Source organism: Diaphorina citri, unplaced genomic scaffold (genome assembly GCF_000475195.1).
Source record: "Diaphorina citri unplaced genomic scaffold, Diaci psyllid genome assembly version 1.1 scaffold5, whole genome shotgun sequence".
NCBI lineage: Eukaryota > Metazoa > Arthropoda > Insecta > Hemiptera > Psyllidae > Diaphorina > Diaphorina citri.
Window position 1 is genome coordinate 198683 of NW_007377444.1, and position 22805 is coordinate 221487.

At 37.0% G+C, this 22805-nt stretch overlaps 1 protein-coding gene across 1 annotated transcript; it reads left to right on the forward strand.

Annotated features, from left to right (window-relative positions):
- Positions 1-5565: 5565 nt before the first annotated feature.
- Positions 5566-14336, forward strand: LOC103524209. Its single transcript, XM_008489221.3, has 3 exons — positions 5566-6139; positions 12393-12547; positions 14320-14336. The coding sequence occupies exons 1-3, from the start codon at positions 5601-5603 to the stop codon at positions 14334-14336; spliced, it is 711 nt and encodes a 236-aa protein (XP_008487443.1). The 5' UTR covers positions 5566-5600.
- Positions 14337-22805: the final 8469 nt, after the last annotated feature.

A 22805-nucleotide genomic window follows, 5' to 3' on the forward strand; every position in this document is an offset into this window, starting at 1 on the left:
GTTTGATAAAAAAAAATGTTTATTTATTAACAGTCCAGTTGCTTTTCGCCATATTTATTGACAACACGGATGGATAATTGACTTCTTTTGTTACATATCTCTGAGCTCTTTCCCCTCTTCTTTTTACTTTCCTTATCCTATAGGAAGGAAAGTAATGTAATCAGGTCAAATTTTCGATGGTCAGATTTTAGTGCCAAAACACGTTTTGAATAAATCTACTCTCTATACTCACATATTTTAACTCTTTTGGTGACTTTAATGTTGATGATTTGTACTGTATAATCTTGGACACCTAATTAATGTACCTACTGAATGATATTAGCTAAAGTTAATTCCGATGGTTTTGAGTTGCTCCTTTAGGCAGGCTTTTTTTATATTTAACAAACTTGTGTTTCGTTATCTTTTTTTCTTCATTACTTCGCTTATTTCTTCGATTCTTTTATCCCTCCTTTTTGTTCGAAAAAAAATCTGATAAATTATATTATATCTAGCGTTTCTCCTATGATAAATTTTCTTTTCTTTTCTCAGTCCCAATAATAAAGTTGATGATATTGAAGGTTTTTAAGACGAAAGAAAGGAAAAATATGAATAATAGAAAGTTACCAATAGACATTAAATTAAATATGTAGATTACTACATAAACTTTACAACAGAAAATTCTGTATTATCTGAAGAATTAAAGTCGAATAATATATACAAAATCCAAATCTAGTAGAAAATTGACCCTTCATCTTTATGGTCGTTCCTATTAAAAGAGTCTATGTTTCCGGGCAGTATGCCAAGGTTTTGGAAAGTTAGGGAGGTCGAAATTTCCGGAAAAGGGGGCTAAACAAACATAGAACACGCAAGATACATTATACCCAAACATTTTTTTTTCTATGAAAAGAAGTGCAAAGCTGAACTTTGTGAACTCAAAAACAGAAAGGCCTTGACCTCTCGAAGTGACGTATCAAATGTTTTTCCTACGACTGATAAACACTCATATCATTCTATTGGGGAAGTAACACAATTGAGAAAGCGTTGTGCCTAGGAATTTCTCCTGAATTCGTAGTGAAGAAAATTTTCACTGCGAAGAAAAACGTAGGCTTTCAGCGGTCAGTGAATGAACTAACCAAGTAAGAGCTTAAAACTTTCATGTTATAAAAGAGATAGGTAGACATCTAAGGTTGTTTCATACAAGAAGGCAATAAGGAGGAAGGTAAAGAAGGGAGTTTTTTAATCCTATAGAAAACAATAATACTGACTACACCCAAAGCAGGTAGTACTGGATATCTTCTTAGGTAAGTGTAAGTGGCTATATCTTCTCAAAGAAGATCCAATTTCCAATTGCACTTAGGTTCCCAATCAAAACGTTTCAACGTGGTTTAGTTTCTCTTCAAAACCACGATAAAGTCGAGTTAACGTACAGACTGAACCAAAGTAAAACCAGAGAACTCTCGTCTTTGTAAAAGTCATTGAGCACGTAATAATCAGTACAAAAAATATCTCTTTACACTCTCAAACCATTTTACACCTTTTAACGTGAACCAAAGTAAAACTAGAGAACTCTCGTCTTTGTAAAAGTCATTGAGCACGTAATAATCAGTACAAAAAATATCTCTTTACACTCTTAGAGAACTCTCGTCTTTGTAAAAGTCATTGAGCACGTAATAATCAGTACAAAAAATATCTCTTTACACTCTCAAACCATTTTACACCTGGTCTGGCGGAAATATCAAATTTCTCTCGTGTTATAAACCTTACTAAAACTATCTACTATCCACGAAGTATTGGATATCTCGAGCTTGTTTGATCGACGACAAGTTTACAAATTCAATGATGTGCAGGCACCATCAGAAGGAGAATATTAGAACTTCACCTTTTCTCTTAAGTCTCGACCCTTGTCAACTTGTAAATTAGAAGTTGAAAATCCAACAATTCCCTATCAATTAAAATGAGAAATATTTACGTATTTTTAACGATTAAATCCCCTTTCGTTAGACTTTCTTCCTGCAGAAGGGGTTCACTGAACTTCGAGGTATCTTTTCTTGTTTAGGACTCAAAATTCAGAAACATACCTACCTCATAATTTATAAATCTCACCAAGAAATTCCTCTTTCCCTCTCTACCTATTTTTGCTTTTTCTTCCCCCATAATGCTCTGAATACGTGCCTGTTTCGATTTAGAGACAAGTTCACAACTTCCACAGTTATACGCTCTTGAGTTTTACGAGTATGTGATGAGAGTCGAGAATTCGAGATCAGTGTGAGAGATATTGTTATCATAAGCTTGAGACTTGTTTATTTATGAGACACAATAATTTCATACGTAATAGTCGTGACAATGGGATCATTTGAATTCAGTGAAACAAATGAAACAAGTTACCGCCTCTCAGTCTTCAGGCTGTTCTAGTCATCGTCATATTAAATTATTAGAGCTATTTTGCTATTCTTCAGAAACATAATATTCCTATTCCTACTTTGAGCTTCTGCGCTTCAGACTCTTCAAAAGGAAGCAAAATTTGAAGCTTTATCGTTGGGCTTATCAGGAGATATTAAATTATTAGAGCTATTTTGCTATTCTTCAGAAACATAATATCCCTATTCCTACTTTGAGCTTCTGCGCTTCAGACTCTTCAAAAGGAAGCAAAATTTGAAGCTTTATCGTTGGGCTTATCAGGAGGTCTCGTCCTCTAATATTTTGGCTCAATTTCTGATAAAGTGTTCCAAAACCAAATCTGAGTGCGGTTCAGTGTTAGGATACATGAAGTAGTTTATACCTTTAAGTTCATCTTATGTTCAATTATTTATTAGTTTAATCCAACCAAGTATCATCTTTCAGCAATTGTCGTTCTTTACTCAGCGGTCAGTCCAGTTTGTCTGTGTGCTCGTCCATTACTGATTTATTTACTTTCTGATGAAGCATGAACTCGGCTTGACCATCATAATGATACATGATGCCAGTCAGTTTCAGCTGAAGGCCAATGAACTCCGAGCAATGAATCAAAGCATAAAGAGCAACTTGAACCAATTATTCTCGGAGTCTTCCTTCCTTTTGCTTCTACATGAGTCTGTCATGATATTGACTCGCATGACATTTATAATGCGCTCTTACTGTGACATTTAGAACAATGCGAGCATTTGTTGTCTTCATTTGAGTCTGTCATGATATTGACTCGCATGACATTTATAATGCGCTCTTACTGTGACATTTAGAACAATGCGAGCATTTGTTGTCTTCATTATGAGAGAGACGGTGCGATAGGAACTTGAAATGTCAATATTTTGAACATTCATAATAATAATTATGATGAAGAGCCACTGTCTGTGTGGAAGCATACACTCAGATAATAAGGTACTATTTTATCTTTCCTTGAGGAAGTCTTCTGATATCTGACGTTAGCTACCATATTGTTCTTCCTAGGTTTCGCAAGATCACATTCCTCGAGCAGAAGACAGGTGGCATTAGAATATGCAGCAGAGGTACACTGGCTAAAGTATCTACTGTAGAACTAAAAATAACGATTGGAAAACTGGGTCAACGACACGCGAATTAAAAATAACATTGCGATATACATTTGATAATTCAATATTTCTACATACAGGGTGGCCTCTAGATAAACTTTAGTTTTATTTTCTTTTCGGAAGCGGAAACGATTCCGATGGCGCGCCATCTTGGATTTCCTATGGTTTGTTACGGGCACTACCACGCCAATATAGGGGAAAATCTGAAAGAGCTTCAGAAGAGGGGAAGTTCCCAAAGGAAAATTAGATTTTCCTTTCCCATTCCGCCTGTATAATTGTATATGGGTGATTTTCCACGAGAATATACCTGACAAGTGACAAGGATATTTTGGTATCACACATATTAACATTTTGGTAGCAGACTTACAATAATTAAACGTTTTTGGCTTAGTTATGAAGTGCTAAATGTTGGCAAGCAGCTGACTAGCAGCCGTGAAAAGGCATTGACTAAAACATTACCACAAGTGTTCCAGGAGTTTATAAATTCCATCACTTAGTGGTGATAGATATTCGCGAATCGGCGAATGTTATTTAGCTAGGCCAGGTGCCTACTTTATATTCCAAGCACATACGAAATACCGCGCGAGCTATTGTTTTGCGAAAAGTAACGTTGTGGTGTAAGAATATTGAAACAAAGAATTCTCGCAATCTCGCCGACTACTTTGGTCAACATTATCGGCATTTTTAAGCGAAGGTGTGACAAACTCCAAGGAGCGGCTACACTATGGACGATCTAGAGCACATACGAAATACCGCGCGAGCTATTGTTTTGCGAAAAGTAACGTTGTGGTGTTAGAATATTGAAACAAAGAATTCTCGCCGACTACTTTGGTCAACATTATCGGCATTTTTAAGCGAAGGTGTGACAAACTCCAAGGAGCGGCTACACTATGGACGATCTACAGCGGCCTGATATTACTTCTCCAAGGTCCGACTAAACTACTTTCTAAGCAGCTACAGTAGGTATACACCCAAGGAACACTATTGATAAGCCCTTTAACGAGACCCAGTTGATCTCTACAGCACCTACCTAATGTAATACGTAAAGGAGATCGCCTCAAAACCAACAGCATTTAAAGACTTGCCCATCATGCCCATATTTATATATTCACCTGTGACCTGTTTCAACGTTGCTTAGTTTTTTGAGTGAACAGATGATTCGATATAGGTACCTAAAGATCTAAAGATGTTTTATTAGTGTTTGTTTGTTTTGTTTTATTAGTGAACTGGTGTGCTCCTCTGTGTCTACGAATGCTTTGTTATTATGTGTTCAGAATTAATTTCGAACATGATTTCGTGTAGGTGGTTTGTTTGGCTATGTGACCCTTTGACTCCTAGCAGAACTCAATCTTACTATAATTTTATGCAGATTTTTTGCGTAGGAATTTACGCAAAAATCGGTCACGGTTTTGTAATTTCAATAGGCAGGTGCCTGTGGAATATATGGGTTCTCCTCCAATAAAATTTTAAATAAGTATCTATACTACACGTCTATGGACTTAGTTTAATTTTACTGATGTGTCTAATTGTTCTACAATCTACAGTTCTACATAATTATTTTGGTTTTATTTGGCTGAATAATTAGGGAGCGCGGTAGTGCTCCGCCCAACTTTTTTTTAACGTCTAATACCTACCTACCTATCATGGAAGTTGCAGTCTACCTCCCGATCAAACTATTGATGATGTACTAAAGGCCCACCAATACATTAAATACAAGATAAATGATTTTTTTTTTTTTTTTTTTTTTTTAAGAGTTGACAGGGGGAATTGTAATTGCTATGGTCTTATCGTCCCGAAATCGAAGAGAGAAGGAAGACAGGATAGGAGAAAGCCAGCCGTTCCGAGAACGAACATTATCCCATCAGGATAAAATCCGCCCCGGGCGGGAATCGAACCCGCGGCCTAGCGCTTACAAGGCAGACGCACTACCAACTAAGCTAACTAGGCTGACTGGGGGACCTTAAACAGCCTGAAATTTCCCTTGCTACAGAAATGGTTTCAGGCCCCCTTGATGAACCTAGGCCTGATGACCCCCTCCCCTCTGGAAGCCCCTGGAATTGTACTCTGAAACCACTAGCTGAAAATTTGGACCAAAAGATGGAATCTTGTGATGACCAATCAGCAATTATCACCGAGTTGATTCATGATACATCCCCGTCTGAAGGAAGCACAAATATGGATGAAACAGGTGCCAGCACTGAAACACTTCAAAATGCTAGCAGTCCGGACCTCAAGAAAAATGAACCTAATAAAGCTGCCAAAAAATCCAAAACAGATGTTTCAAATAAGAAATTCAAAATGCCGAATAGAAACGTAACGTCTAAAGTAAAGTCAATGATCTCGTCTGCTCCACCGATACGAAAAACGCCTGATGATGAAATGCAGGAGAATAGAAAGCCCAGACCTAATAAGAAAGGCAAATGGGATGCTGTCATGGACAAAATAGCTCAAGGACAGACGGAAAAGAAAACACAACCACGCTTGAAGGAAGTGAAAAGCAAAGTGTTTGCTCAAATAACTGCCAATGCTCCTGACTCCGTAGCATCGAATAAAAGGTCAAATCAGAAGGAGTTCCCTCTCTCACATTCCACTTCTACACGGTCTCTCCGGGAAACCACAGAAACCAAAGCTAAAAAGTAAGTAACTAACTACCTATTGCTAAAACCAAAACTACCTTCTATTTATACTATCAAGCCATTAGGTTTCTCAAGATTTACCGGTTTACAAAGATTATAAATATTATCTACCCTACCTAACCACTTTTGGTAAACGTATCCAGACAAACAATGATTTACCTGACCAACGATAGAGTACAATATTCTATGAACGCCTTGTAATCGATGTGTGTATGCAATGTGCCTTGCACGCTTTCTCGAGTTTATAATCTCAATTCCTTGGAATCTTTGGGTTTTACCAAAGGGTAAAAACAACTTATTTCCGCTGCAGAGGTTCTGGTTTTAAATAGGGTTTAAATTTAGGTGAGTTTTCCCATTTTCGAACAGGCATGGATGCAAATTGATTTGCCATTAAAAAGCTAGCTAAACGAGGTCAGGAACCTTTGTGTTTGAAATTTCCATAGATCTATTTCTATCAAATTTCTCTCGTGTTATAAACCTTACTAAAACTATCTAGCTATCTACTATCCACGAAGTATTGGATATCTCGAGCTTGTTTGATCGACGACAAGTTTACAAATTCAATGATGTGCAGGCACCATCAGAAGGAGAATATTAGAACTTCACCTTTTCTCTTAAGTCTCGACCCTTGTCAACTTGTAAATTAGAAGTTGAAAATCCAACAATTCCCTATCAATTAAAATGAGAAATATTTACGTATTTTTAACGATTAAATCCCCTTTCGTTAGACTTTCTTCCTGCAGAAGGGGTTCACTGAACTTCGAGGTATCTTTTCTTGTTTAGGACTCAAAATTCAGAAACATACCTACCTCATAATTTATAAATCTCACCAAGAAATTCCTCTTTCCCTCTCTACCTATTTTTGCTTTTTCTTCCCCCATAATGCTCTGAATACGTGCCTGTTTCGATTTAGAGACAAGTTCACAACTTCCACAGTTATACGCTCTTGAGTTTTTACGAGTATGTGATGAGAGTCGAGATCAGTGTGAGAGATATTGTTATCAGAAGCTTGAGACTTGTTTATTTATGAGACACAATAATTTCATACGTAATAGTCGTGACAATGGGATCATTTGAATTCAGTGAAACAAATGAAACAAGTTACTGCCTCTCAGTCTTCAGGCTGTTCTTGTCATCGTCATATTAAATTATTAGAGCTATTTTGCTATTCTTCAGAAACATTATATTCCTATTCCTACTTTGAGCTTCTGCGCTTCAGACTCTTCAAAAGGAAGCAAAATTTGAAGCTTTATCGTTGGGCTTATCAGGCGGTCTCGTACTCCAATATTTTGGCTCAATTTCTGATAAAGTGTTCCAAAACCAAATCTGAGTGTGGTTCAGAGTTAGGATACATGAAGTAGTTATACCTTTAAGTTCATCTTATGTTCAATTATTTATTAGTTTAATCCAACCAAGTAACATCTTTCAGCAATATTATTGTCGTTCTTTACTCAGCGGTCAGTCCAGTTTGTCTGTGTGCTCGTCCATTACTGATTTATTTACTTTCTGATGAGGCATGAACTCGGCTTGACCATTATAATGATACATATCATGTTGCCAGTCAGTTTCAGCTGAAGGCCAATGAACTCCGAGCAATGAATCAAAGCATAAAGAGCAACTTGAACCAATTATTCTCGGAGTCTTCATGATATTGACTCGCATGACATTTATAATGCGCTCTTACTGTGACATTTAGAACAATGCGAGCATTTGTTGTCTTCATTATGAGAGTTAATTTGTTCAAATTTGGACACTCTTATGCCCGATCTTACCACAGAGAGTTAATCCAGAGTTTAAGAAATACTATCTAGCCTGTGTAAATCAAATGGGTGACGTCAAAGAAAACCCTTGACTTTGACACAGTGTAAACTTTCAGTGGTTAGATCAGCCCATAGAGGTTTGAAACTGACAGCTGTTTGAATTTCCCTTAGAAATGTGCTGTCTTCGAAAGGCCTCTATTTCGAACTAAAGAAAGGAACTAAAGACGAGATTGAACAGTCACGTACGTGCATGTCATAGGTAGAAGGTAAAGAAGATACTTTTCTACTAGTTCACAAACAGAAATTTAAAACTGATAGCATTAACGAGAGAAGTTGTATTTGAAACTAATAGCAATATCGTATTGACATACGAACAGAACATGTCAAACCTCGATAACATCAGAGAGACAGGAGCATTTCTTTTGCCCTTTTACCTCAAAAAGGTTCTCGTCTCCCATAGGTACTTTTCACCCTCCTCGTCTCCTATAGACTAGAGAACATCTACCTAGCTATTAGCTATATGAGAGAGAGAGCATACAACTTTCCGCAAGCATTCAAAGCTACAGAAAAATTTCCACGGTCAAAAGCGGCGTAGATGCTGAAAGGTCAAACGAAACCGCCAAGCAATAACTATGATTAACAGCAAATTATTAACCGTCCATGTAAAAATCTTCGTGTCAACGTACTTTATTTGAAACGTGTTCATTAAATGTGTTGTTTGTTAATGAGTTACGCCTTCTACGGGGTAACTCATGAAGGTGGCGTAGACCTGAGAAACAATAGTGGTAGGAATTAGATAGAAAAAAAAAACTGATAGCATTAACGAGAGAAGTTGTATTTGAAACTGATAGCAATATCGTATTGACATACGAACAAAACATGTCAAACCTCGATAACATCAGAGAGACAAGAGCATTTCTTTTGCCCGTTTACCTCAAAAAGGTTCTCGTCTCCCATAGGTACTTTTCACCCTCCTCGTCTCCTATAGGTAGGTACTTTTCACCCAAAGGTACTTTACTAGGAGGAAAATTTTCGCCCACTAGAGAACACACATGACGTAAAAGTTCAGGCTAAAAGCACCAGAGTTCAGCACCAGTCGCAATGTTATACGTCTAGGTACCGACTTTGTCTGGCACAGAAAATTCACCTGATCCCATTACTTTCCTTCCTATTAAATAAGGAAAGTAAAAATGAACAGGTATTCTTCAAAGAGAACCTCGATTCTAATTAAAATTAATCCAAAAGTATTTAAGATACGTACGAGTAATCCGTAGTTAGCCCAGGCATTAGGTTTTTGCGACACATCCACTAAAATTAACTCAACTCTTTTCTCAAGAAAACCATTACACATCCACAACTGAACTTTTTTTCTTCAAAGGAAATGGTTTTCATGACACATCAACTAAAAATTAACCGTCCTAGGTATTTTCTCAAGAAGTGGTTTTGTGACACTAATTAACTGAACACTTTTCTTGAGAAGTGGGTTTTCATGACACATCCACTAAAAATTAACTGATATTGATATCTTTTCTCAAGAAATGGTTTTTATATCGCATCCACTAAAAATTAGCCGACCGGCGACCTAGGTATTTTCTCAAGAAGTGGTTTTTTATGGTACATCCACCAAAATGAAGTCACCCAGTATCAGCTGTATGTATGTTGAGCTGCAGAATATACGAACATTACTCATTATAATAGGTTCTATATCATACGTGTAAAATATCGAGAGAGAAAATGCACATGTCATTCTCTCCTTGGATTGCGTGTGCATGAGTGTTTGTTTTGCGTGTATCCAATCTGTATGGTGTTTATATTGAGTATTATTTACAATGCATAACATGGTTGTGTTCACTTTGGGGAGAGTCGCTTTCTTGCACTTCACAATTGGTCCGTAGGTAGGATACTCTTTTAGTTAGAATCATCGACTTTTAAAGCAACATTCAAATGATATACCTATTCAGACCTTTTGTTTGGAGCAATGAACAGCCTTAATAGTCACACTAAGACACAAAATCTGGACTGAAAACTGGATGCAATATTTCTTCAGACCTTTTGTTTGGAGCAATGAACAGCCTTAATAGTCACACTAAGACACAAAATCTGGACTGAAAACTGGATGCAATATTTCTCCCGAATACCCGAATGCGTAAAATTAGATAACTTCTTCCCACGTGTCAATTTTCCTTTCCGCAGTTAGGGACCTTTATTTAAGAGAAGGTCAATATTTGCCCTTGCCCTTTGGAAGCTATTTCTGCTGTTTTCTTTTTTTTCTTTTGTTGTTTCCTGTACTCCCGCCTAATATCATTACAAGGCGCCAGACTGCACAGAGCTTTTGTCTTTATTGATCAGGGACGAAATTAGTACCCACTTATGCTTTTGTCTTACTTGTACAGGGACGAAATTAATACCTACCTTACCCATTCATCTATGGTGTAGAGTGGATTGGATTACATACAATGTTCTCCAATCAACTCACACACTCTATGGCACACTCTATTTGTCAATGGTCTAGGTTTACCTCGGCCTTGGGATCAAAACCCTACTTACACCCTGTTAAACTAAACCGTTTGATGGTGGAATCTTGTTTACTGGCGTCCAGGTAGTCCAGGGGATCTCAAACCTATACCAAGATTTGCACGCTTCCACCATCGAAAGATCTCTCCAAATTGGAAAGAAAATTTCAAGAAAGTAAACTGAAAACTAAAATAATGAGCTTTCGATAATATTATTTCGTGATGACTTCATGCTGTCTGTTTCCAGATTTATACGTAAATGACTTTGAAAGAGGATTTTAAATTTTTAAAGGATTGAGTGTATTTGCCTAAAGACAGGCTGCAGGGGCACCACGATTGTTAGTTGAACCGTGCCTGATGCGTATTTCTTTTCTTCCTTTCAGGATCAATAAAGAAGCAGAATGGAGGAGGAGGGACTGGCGTATCCAGCCCTGTTAGTGATGAGACCAGTGGAGGGGCCAAGCTGACGTTGCCACGCCTGAAGGAAGCTATTACCTCGCGAAGTACGAGCAGCATTAACTCAATACGTAAGTACAAGGTCCTTCATTTACTTATAGGACTCACTAAACTTAGGCCAGCCACTCACTATCAGGTAGACCTAACAGACGGCCCTTTTTCAGCCGTACCTGCCAGGTCTCCCTGAAAGTGTGATGTGTATGTGCTTCAGTTGTACCTGTCAGGTCTACCTGATACTGAGTGGCTGGCCTTATAGGACTCGCCAAAGTTAGTATGCCAGCCTAGTTAACTTAGAAGGTAGCGCGCCTGTCATCTAATAGCTCCTGAGTTTGATTTCCGTCCGCGGGGAATTTCACCCTAAACAGATACCGATCTCGGAATGGCTGGCTTTCTCCTGTCCTGTCCTGCTTCACATTACCACCTATAAATATTTGTACAACAGTCTCTTGCTATACCACATGCACATGAATAGGTGCATACACAGGGCGGAAGTAAGTAGGCACAAGGTAGATATTAGGTACCTACTGACGTACCTACCTGAAACAATCAGGAAAACATGAACAAACAACAGAGAAATCTGATTTTTTTCGTGTAAAAATGCTTGTTTCCTTAGGTATAATAAATTATGGTACTCGGATTTCAAGCACAATGGATCATTTGCATGTCAAGTGTTTATTGTACCTATGTAGGTACTATACATCATTGTACATATAACATCGTATGTACTAGGAAATAGAAACTCCCTAACTGGGATTCGTAATCCAGTGAGTTTGTGATCTAGGCACTCCCAAATCAATAGTTGATAAAGACCTAGGTAAACGGTAACACTAATATCATTGAAGCACCTATGTACCAACCTGTGTACATAATATGTAGGTAGGTACATACTAGTTAGGATATTTTGTAAATAGTTCATAATCCACATCTCAATTGAAAGGTACAACATTTTGACTGCATCAACTCCAATTGATTTCTATCTAAATCTAATAGCTTTTTGCTAAAACCAAAACTATACCTATAGTATCCAGCTATTATGTTTCTCAAGATTTACCGGTTTACAACTAGATAAATTAAATTATATTATTACCTACCTACCTAACCACTTTTGGTAAACGTATCCAGACAAGCAATGATTTACCTGACCAACGATAGAGCACAATATTCTATAAACGCCTTGTAATCAATGTGGGTATGCAATGTGCCTTGCACGCTTTCTCGAGTTTATAATCTCAGTTCCTTAGAATCTTTGGGTTTTACCAAACGGTAAAAACAACTTATTTCCGCTGCAGAGGTTCTGGTTTCAAATAGGGTTTAAATTTAGGTGAGTTTTCCCATTTTCGAACAGGCATGGATGCAAATTGATTTGCCATTAAAAAGCTAGCTAAACGAGGTCAGGAACCTTTGTGTTTGAAATTTCCATAGATCTATTTCCATTTTTTTTTTATCTTATCCTATTGGAAGGAAAGAAATGTATTTGTAAGTAAGAAATTTGTTCATTAATAATTTATTTGATTTTCCTTTCAGACGAACGCGAGTCCGCAGCTCTGAGTTGTCCACTCAATCAGCGGGAACTTGTCGATCTCATGCCAGTCAGAATAGCTCGCGTAATAGTTCGGTCACCGATTTGAGTGAACAGAACTCCGCCAAAATCTCCTCCTCATCCTCTTCTACATACACACGTAAGTTTCAATTCAATTCATTAGTTAGATCTTCAATTCAATTGTTAACTCTGGATACTCGAAGTTTGAAACTGACAGCTCAATTTACTTGTTAAAGTGTGTCCAAACATTGTCGACCGGCCGTCGATCGACGAGGTGACTCTATGTTGTCGAGGCAGTGTGGACGGTTCAATTTACGGCTAGGTAATCCTCTACAACAAACGTGTTGGAAGATTCCGTCGGATATATCTATTTCAAAATTATGAGGGGATTAGTATGCTGAACACAAAACGGAAGTTCGGAGTAAAAGTCGGAACAACAGCTATACTACCAGACGTAGGGTACCTAATATATTGAAAGAAAATAATTAAACCATGTTTGTGCAATTAAAATAAGAATTGCGTTTTTTTTCGACAAGAAACAACTTACCTATAGTAGAGGAAAATTAGGTGTGTAGGTTCTAAGTTATAAGTACCTTTAGGAACCTCAGTAATAGGTACGAGTATATATTAATGGGAATAGTGAAAAATATCTAGTGGATGCAGCTTATAAAGGGTAGGCAGGTAGGTAATATCTGTGCCATACATAGAGATCTCCCTATGAAAAGACCTGCCTCGAGCAAATCACACCACCAGGCTAAAATTTTGCAATGTTAAAATGTTTTGCTTATAGTCTTAATGTGTGTAAAATAACAGCGATTGTGGCTCTTCACAATGGTCACACTTTAAGAACTAATGTACACTTTATGACTTTACACCTTACCGTTATGAATAAATAATAGTCATGGCTGTTAGTGTAGGTACTTTGGTCACTTGAATGAGTAGGTATGGTTATACTTTGAACTTAATGGCTCATGTCAGTCATGACCAAAGCTCCAGGCCACACTTCAGGGTCACATTTTGAAAAGGTAAAACTTTTGTGATCTTTGATAGGTATACCTATTTGAAATTTTGATTTGTTTGATATTTTCTCACAGTTACTGTTGGTAATCTATGAAATCTTCATTGAAGAATAAGAAGGAGGGGGAGGAGGAGGAGGAGGAAGAGGATGAGAAAGAAAAGTAATATCGAGCTTTTATCAGGGGACGAAGTGACGAACCAGTCTAAAAAGCTTTTCTTCTACCTGGATAATACATTTTCTATTAGTCCACGTTCGAGACTGACCTCTCCCAGTAACCATTCCTCGAATTATGAGAGAGACGGTGCGATAGGAACTTGAAATGTCAATATTTTGAACATTGATAATAATAAGTATGATGAAGAGCCACTGTCTGTGTGGAAGCATACACTCAGATGGATAAGGTACTATTTTATCTTTCCTTGAGGAAGTCTTCTGATATCTGACGTTAGCTACCATATTGTTCTTCCTAGGTTTCGCAAGATCATAAACAAGTTTGATCTCTGACATTTTTGCCTAGCTGTTCTGTATATTAGAGCGTTATGAAACGGACCATTTTAATTAAATTTCAGATGGACTCAATTATTATTTTTTCTTCTCCTCTCTGAGTGCTAAGAAGACACAGCATTTCATCTGAACTACCTACGTACTCAGTATAAAATACTAATGATCCCAGTGCTATTCATAAATGACCTGCTTTGACTTTGTAAGAATAATTGAAGTGGAACTCACTCATGCAGTGCAGAGACCCAACATCTAACATTTAATGAGTTTAGTTTAAACTAAAAACATTCTATCCAAGTAGTTACCTATCTATCTACCTACCGAGGTATGTCCATACAACATTATTTACTGATGTGGTTTTACTGAAAGCTTTGTTTGTTTATTTGTTTCAGGGGCCGGTAGAGAGTAAAATCCCCGTGTTCAGTAGAAAGCCCATTTCATCAAGGATTTCCAGACCGTTCGCTACACTGAGGTATGTCCATACAACATTATTTACTGTGGTTTTACTGAAAGCTTTGTTCGTTCATTTGTTTCAGGGGCCGGTAGAGAGTAAAATCCCCGTGTTCAGTAGAAAGCCCATTTCATCAAGGATTTCCAGACCGTTCGCTACACTTTCCAACCGGGTTCTCGCTCATCTCAATCCAGTAGACTCGAAATCCAATGATAAACATCGTCCAGGCTCCCCATCCTCTGTTATTCTAGGCATTTTAAATGCAGGATCAAGTTCACGGAAATCTAGATCCGATTCAGTCGGTAGCGTTGATTCAACGATCATATTCAAGACAAGTCATAAAATTTACCGTAGTGCTTAACACAATCCACTCATGCTTAACACAATCCAAATTCCTTTTCGTGTTCGATTAGGTGTCAAGGGCAACATCTTGTCGTTGGGTGGAAGAGTTTCTTCAGGAGAACCCTGCCTCAAAGCAAAAATAAAATAAAAATATCATAGGATAGGTACCATGTTAGAGCTCCCTTCATAATTTTGGACCGATTCTTCAGTCTCATAACTAGAGAGCTGACCCCTACCAGAAGACATTTAGGGTGGGTTTTAGAATAAAAAGAACTTTGGGCCGGACTTTCTACAAAATGGCAGTGTCGATGCAAATCAAGTAGAAACCCCAAGGTTAAGTGATAGATTCCTTGAACCCCTTAGAACCTTACATTGTGAACTGACCACAGCTGATAAAACAAATTGAATGCATCCGTTGGCACGGGTGATGATGCTAGTAGTTCTCTAATAATTAAAACTGAATGAAAAACTGCACGAACATAGGTCCCTACCCACTTACCTATCTCTAATATTGTGGAAATAAAATAGTGAACTATATACCTTATACTACATGTTACTTTGGTATATGATTTATGATTATGAATGACAGGACAGTGAAGGTTCCCCAGTTACTCAACTCACACGGATTTTCCTCTATCACATTAAAAGTAGGTAATTTACATGCAGTGAAAGTCACTTTCATTACTGTGTAATCTGCGTAATGCAGTAGGCATCGGTACATTAATTAGCTCCTATTAATCAATGCATAACTGCTCCTTATCATTCCGGATTATATTACTCATAATGAACACATTTTCTAATGGCTATCCATAACTGTTTTACTTACTGGGGGAGCTATGGCTGGGGCTGCAATCTGATTTATTTGTGGTCAAGCTGAGAGCTTCTTCACAATATTCGTGGATATCACAGCATTACTAAGAGCCTGTACTATTTCTGTGACATTTCTATAATTTTTCTTTTTACTCTGGTAATGCCGCCACTGGTCGCTACTCGATTAAAGTAGCTACTCAGTTGTCCTCACGAGGCTGAGTGCACCCCGAAATCCAAGCACAGAGCCGAAAAAAATTCGACACCGCCGGAAATCGAACCCGGTACCTCCGGAGTGCAAACCTAGTGTGATACCTACTCGGGCACGGAGGCTAGTTTAAGTTTAACTCTCAGATAAAGGAATCTGATTGGTTGATTTCAAGAAATCTGATCCCTCATTAGGCATGTAAAAGAATAGAGCACCCTTGTTCATGGGGAGCATGTATCGATTTTGAATCCTTTTCAGAACAACCAATCTAAAAATCCAAATCTTCCTGTATTTCTGAGACACCCTGAATGTAATAGATTATTAAATGTACATAAAAAGTAAAATATGAGTGTTGATAATACACGTATACAGTATGTACATTACATAGGTTTGATATCTACATAATAATTACAAGTACCTAAAGGTAGTAAGTAAATGGAAACCTAGCTAAGTTAAATATCTATTTAGGCAGTTTTACCTGAACTTACCTATGTAATACCTACATACATAGGCAGGTAATCTATGTAATACCTACATACATATAGGTAGGTATTTAATTTTACTTATCAACCAACGCAGACTTCTGCTTTATTGTGGGTATTTATCTTTCTAATTAGCAAAGTTTTAGAGAAATTAGCTAACCATTGAGTTGATTCATGATACATCCCCCTCTGAAGCCAGCACAAATATGGATGAAACAGGCGCCAGCACTGAAACACTTCAAAATGCTAGCAGTCCGGACCTCAAGAAAAATGAACCTAATAAAGCTGCCAAAAAATCCAAAACAGATGTTTCAAATAAGAAATTCAAAATGCCGAATAGAAACGTAACGTCTAAAGTAAAGTCAATGATCTCGTCTGCTCCGCCGATACGAAAAACGCCTGACGATGAAATGCAAGAGAATAGAAAGCCCAGACCTAATAAGAAAGGCAAATGGGATGCTGTCATGGACAAAATAGCTCAAGGACAGACGGAAAAGAAAACACAGCTAACCATCTGGTAATATTCAGGTAGGTATGATAACTCATATTTTTTTTTTTACTTGGTTGTTGGTCTTGGTCGGTTTCTCTATTCGGTGTTCATTTTAGCAGTAAATTTGAAATTTTAGTGATGTGGTGTGTGTTGGGATGTTAAATTCTTTTTTAGTTGAGGAATAGATAACGTAACATATCCATACCGGTGTTGTGGAAATCATAATCATTGAATTCTATTAATTTTCATAGTTTTTTTTTTTTCATAAAATTAAAAAATAATAACCTACTTCAACCTAATGTATATCCGTACGTAACTGATCCGAAAAGTGAAATAAAGAAAAAAAATACATACGTGGGTACCAAACCGAAGTTAGTGAGATCACGAATAATAAAATGTGAACAACATCAAAAGAGGAAAATCCAATTGAAAAATCTTCGAGTAAAAATGGAAGAGATCAAGAAATCCTTAAGGAAATTCTGATGTCCTGAAGTAAATCCTGAAAGGCCACCCTGGGGAAGGATTTCCCACATATGAGGTGCATACAATGAAGCCACGGCCGGGAAAGTTACCAATATGGGTGCCCATGAATCTAAAGCCTCAGGCGGGACCAAAGCCGATGCTGAGTCTGCGAAAGCCAGCAAGAAAAGCAAGAAACAATCCAGTAAGTAAAAGTGTCCTTGTTAGGCCTCACAGATAGATTGAATAAAAGTGTCCTTACATTAGGCTTCAGATTCAGACAGAGTGAATAAAAGTGTCCTTATAGGCTCCAGATAGATTGGATAAAAGGTTCCCTTTAAGGCTTCAGATAGATTGATTAAAAGTGTCCATAAAGGATTCAGATAGATTGAATAAAAGTGTCCTTATAGGATTCAGATAGATTGGATAAAATGTTCCCTTTAGGGCTTCAGATAGATTGATTAAAAGTGTCCATAAAGGATTCAGATAGATTGAATAAAAGTGTCCTTATAGGCTTCAGATAGATTGGATAGATAATAATAGAAACACGAAAAGAAGTTTTAAAATACAATCAAAACAAACACATTATCACCACTACGAATTACTATGATCTGTTAGTATTATCTGCCCACATTTCTTCCGTGTTTCAAGTCTTTGAATGCATGATTGGTTTGAGTGAAATGCATTTGATCTGGAAGGTTGATTGAGACGAAATTCAAATGTAATATACTGATTGAGTATTGAGTTTGAAAGTGTAGAAGCTGTGTTTATTCGAGTGTTATTCAATCTGGAGATTAAAATCATATTCCATCGTGCCTCTCAATTTATTATCAGTGGTGCTTCTGAGTATCTTTTCTAACTTATTTCGTACAACTTCACTAACCTGACATTATTTGACTGCTTCTTTACACACTCACATTCTTTCTAATTTTCCCCAGCGTGTGCATGAACTTACCCCCAATAGAATTCGTGATAGGAGTAGGAGATAAATTGGTAGGTATAAAGACGCGATAATGTTTATTTTCCATAAGTGAAACTTTTGAGTGTTGTGATTGTGATGTGGATCCAAAAAAGGACTTTGAATGTTGTGAAAATCCTTTCGAGTCCTTTAAAAAAACTACATATATCTAGCTGTTAATGCTAAATATTTGCTATTTAATTTGTACAGTTCTCTAGTCACAGTCTTGAGTTGGGGCAATTTTTCCAATCCCAATGTGTCTCTATTTCTCTAATCTTTCTGACATCTGACATGTAGTTTCAATACGGTCGAATAAATAGCTGCGCCCAAGTCACAGTCTTGAGTTGGGGCAATATTTCCAATCCCAATGTGTCTCTATTTCTCTAATCTTTCTGACATCTGACATGTAGTTTCAATACGGTCGAATAAATAGCTGCGCCCAACAGTTCTCTAGTCACAGTTTCCAATCCCAATGTGTCTCTATTTCTCTAATCTTTCTGACATCTGACATGTAGTTTCAATACGGTCGAATAAATAGCTGCGCCCAACTCGTAGTCTGTTCATTCACATTAACATTAAACATTATGGACTAGAATGTTAGAATGCTATACTCTATAAAACAAAACATGATATAGGTAGGTAAATCCGATACAACTATTACTATTGGACGTATATATATCAGGTGTCCTTAACAGAATTTTGAGTGATTTTTTCGCCTATAATTATAGCTAAACTCAGCTACTTCTTGAAAGTTCCACGAAGTGGAGCTAATACTGACGGGAGAGACTTCTGACTTTTTGACTATCAGGTGTCCTTAACAGAAGTTTGAGTGATTTTTCCGCCTATAATTATAGCTAAACTCAGCTACTTCTTGAAAGTTCCACGAAGTGGAGCTAATACTGACGGGAGAGACTTCTGACTTTTTGAACACCGAACAGACCGATGATATAAATTTTTAAACACCCTATATCTAGGTACCTACATTCTAGATTTGGTACAGATTCAAATTAAGAATTTCAAATTTCAAATTATTCAGCGCTTCCTTAAAAAGTGATGATGATGATGATAATAAGTTGACGAAAGATAGTATCAAAGACATTGTCATTATTTGTCTCAGAAATTGGTGGAACGAAAATCCTTGTCGGTAGGTAGCTACTTGGTTTTAGTTTATATTTATTCGATCTGCCTAAATGTTTATAACGCCTATTTATGTTTGTTTTCGGCCTCTTCAGGTCAGAAGTAGATAAGTAAGTAGAAACAAGAGGTATACCTATCTACCTACGATATAAATACATGGGACTCTATAGTAAGTTGATCTCCAATGCTCCAAACAAGGGAGCTTGCACTTAGCCTTGTCCTGAATTCTTGGGAAAAACAAGTCGCTCTTCATGATACTATTGTTTGGTAGTCGACTTTTATGTAATGGGAATGAATGCAAGTTTCCCACCGTAAAGTTCAAATTCTGTAGCTGTTTCTCGTAGCTTCGTGAGCAGCGTTTGAACAAAAGAATTTTATTATTCGGTAGTCTAAAGTCTAATTAACGGACAGGAATTTCTAATTAATGTTAGTCTATTTTATGGACTGGAAAAGTCAGATGAGTTCATTTTCAGGCACCCACTTGCATTAAAATTTCCTATTATTTACAGCACTTTCAGTTTCCCACCGTAAAGTTCAAATTCTGTAGCTGTTTCTCGTAGCTTCGTGAGCAGCGTTTGAACAAAAGAATTATTCGGTAGTCTAAAGTCTAATTAATGGACAGGAATTTCTAATTAATGCTAGTCTATTTTATGGACTGGAAAAGTCAGATGAGTTCATTTTCAGGCACCCACTTGCATTAAAATTTCCTATTATTAGTTACTACCTATTTGATCTCGTATTATAGCTCCTAATATATTACCTCTTCAAATAGATCTGGATCTAAATACCTACAGATTCTGATGGTCTGCATAATATGTGTGTTGGCAGAAAGGCTTATAAAGTGCTTTTTCTGCTCAATGATTGCCAATTTACAAAATTACCTAGTCTGATTTTTTTTTCTTTTTATTATTATTATTTTTTACATAATAATATGCATAAAAACAATAAAATAATTAACATTTAGGCAACTTTATTCGGCTATGATACCTATTTATTTTTAGTTTGTGAACACATTTTTGTACATATTTGAATAAAACTCGTGGGATTTTCTATTTATCTCTGAGAATATTTCTGAACTTTAAAACTTACCTCCATGGTTTTTGGAAGTCTGAAATAATTTACGAGATAGGTACACAAGAAAAGATAATTATGGCGGTCACATGAAGAGGCGTGTTGAAACTGTTGTGATTACCTACATTTTAGGAGCGGAATTGTATTTCTTCCACTCTTTTTACAAAGAATACTAGTAACTTTCTGAGCCCTGTTGGCGTTGGAAAAAATCTACGCCTGACAGATAAAGCCTCTCATAAAGTGTGTTTTCTTCCCACCTTTATTAGCATAATTTCAATTAAAGCAACTCAAACTAGAGATTGAAAATTTCATAATTTTCTAGAAAATGTAGGATCGTATTTCCCATGTTCACCTACAAAGTACAAACTTGAAAGAAGTTACAATATTCCCACAACAACTGCTTTATTATAAACAATGCTCAGGTGCAGTACCCACTCATATAAAGTTCTCATCAAAGGAAATTTCCAATAATTCACTCCAATTTTTTGTCTGTTTACAGAAAACAAATCCAGCACCAAAGATGGAAAATCGAACACCAAAACGAACGCTAGCCGAAAACAGCTAATACGACCTTTGAACAGCACTTTTTCTCGTGACGAGGAAAAATCGTTACCAGAACGGAGTGTTACCAGCTATCCATATAGGTACGTTTTAGCAGAATTAATTATTGAATTGGTCTTCTTAATCTCGTCAGATTTTGCAGGATAATTTGATAATTTCTCAATTAGTTGCGAAAATTTCACGGTTTTTAACCTAAAAAGTCATTAATCTTGGAGATGGAAAGATATTTGAACACAAATACTATTCCCTGTACTGACAATTCAAAGTCTTCATTGCTTAGTTGAGAGCGATAAAGATCAAATTAGGTGTATTCCTCAAAATCTCCTTTAGAAAAGGAAGATGCCTGGCATGGAAAACAATGCACGCAAGACACCTATAAATCTCTTCAGGGAGAAGACTGATGCCTCTGCCAGTAGTAAAATAGTAGAAAGTGAAAATGATTACCAGAATCAAGCTAATGTTCAGCACTAATTAAATCCTCCGTGATGAATCCACTCCACTTGTGCAGTAATTGAAGCAGTTTCTACTTGAAATCTTGACCATAAATGATCAAAATTCACGCTCGGTTAGGGCTACCTCGATGTTTATATGACCATAATGAGGAACTCGGTGTCCATCTGTCTGGTATCTGGTTGCCCATAGGCCTTGGCTGATGTCTAGTTTAGTATTTTGCTGATGCTCGGGCGGGTGTGTGTTATATTGATAGTACCGTGAACACCATTATCATTGGTTCTGTGGTTTAGTGTGAGTGCGCGATAAGTGCGTTAAAGCTAATGTTTGTGTTAATGTTTCGAAGTATTTTTTATTCGATTTTTTATCGGCCGTTTTAGTTTTCAATAATTATAGTTTTGAAGTTTTTATTAGTACAGAAAACTTATTAAGTACCCTGTTTATTTTCGTTCATTATTTCATACAAAACTTGGTACATACCTCGTATGTACCACTTCAACAGAGCTTTTAATAGCATATTCATTGCTTCTGTGTGTGTGTCCTGGATCTTAGTTTTTGAATCTACAATTTTGCTGCCCTGCTCGTGAATTTTCCTGTTGATTGATCAATATAATATTCTACTAGATACATACCTATTTATTTTGTTCTTAAATGTTTTAAAGAACTTTGCATTCATTGCGGAAATTTTATTAATATTTTTGGAAAGTAGCTAGCTAAAAGGAAAAGATACGAAAATAATACGAGTGCTTTGTAGTTTGATGAAACTCTGTGGTTTAACACTGAAGCCTTTATTGACCGGAATGTTCTTTTTAACCTAGATTCTATAGGGTCTAGTTAAGATCAGGACATTGTGCTTGGTAGCAATAACAGCGCCCAATAACTGGCCGTTATTGCAATACAGCTTATTTGTTTTAATTGTTTTTTATTAACCACTAAATAAAATGTATTAATGAATGGCTCGTAGAAGAAATCGAAGCTTGAGTAAGTGCTAGAACACCATTAGAAAAAGAACTTGAATCAACTGCACTTTGCACTAACTACATCAATTTATATCACCAATGTACTTAAAGCACTACGCGTATGTACCAGTACATCAATATCTACAATTTTTCTTAATCGACTGTGTAAGACTCAAGATCACTTTGTGAACTATCTTACGTAGGCTTGCCAAATATCCAAAATGTCGATTCGGGACGCGAATCCGCGAACATAATTGCCAAATCCGCGAACATAATCGCGAAATCAGCGAACATAATCGCGAAATCCGCGAATAAAATCGCGAAATCCGCGAAATCGCCAAATCCGCGAACATAATCGCGAAATCCGCGAACATAATCGCGAAACCCGCGAACATAATCGCCAAATCCGCGAACATAATCGCCAAATCCGCGAACATAATCGCCAAATCCGCGAACATAATCGCCAAATCCGCGAACATAATCGCCAAATCCGCGAACATAAT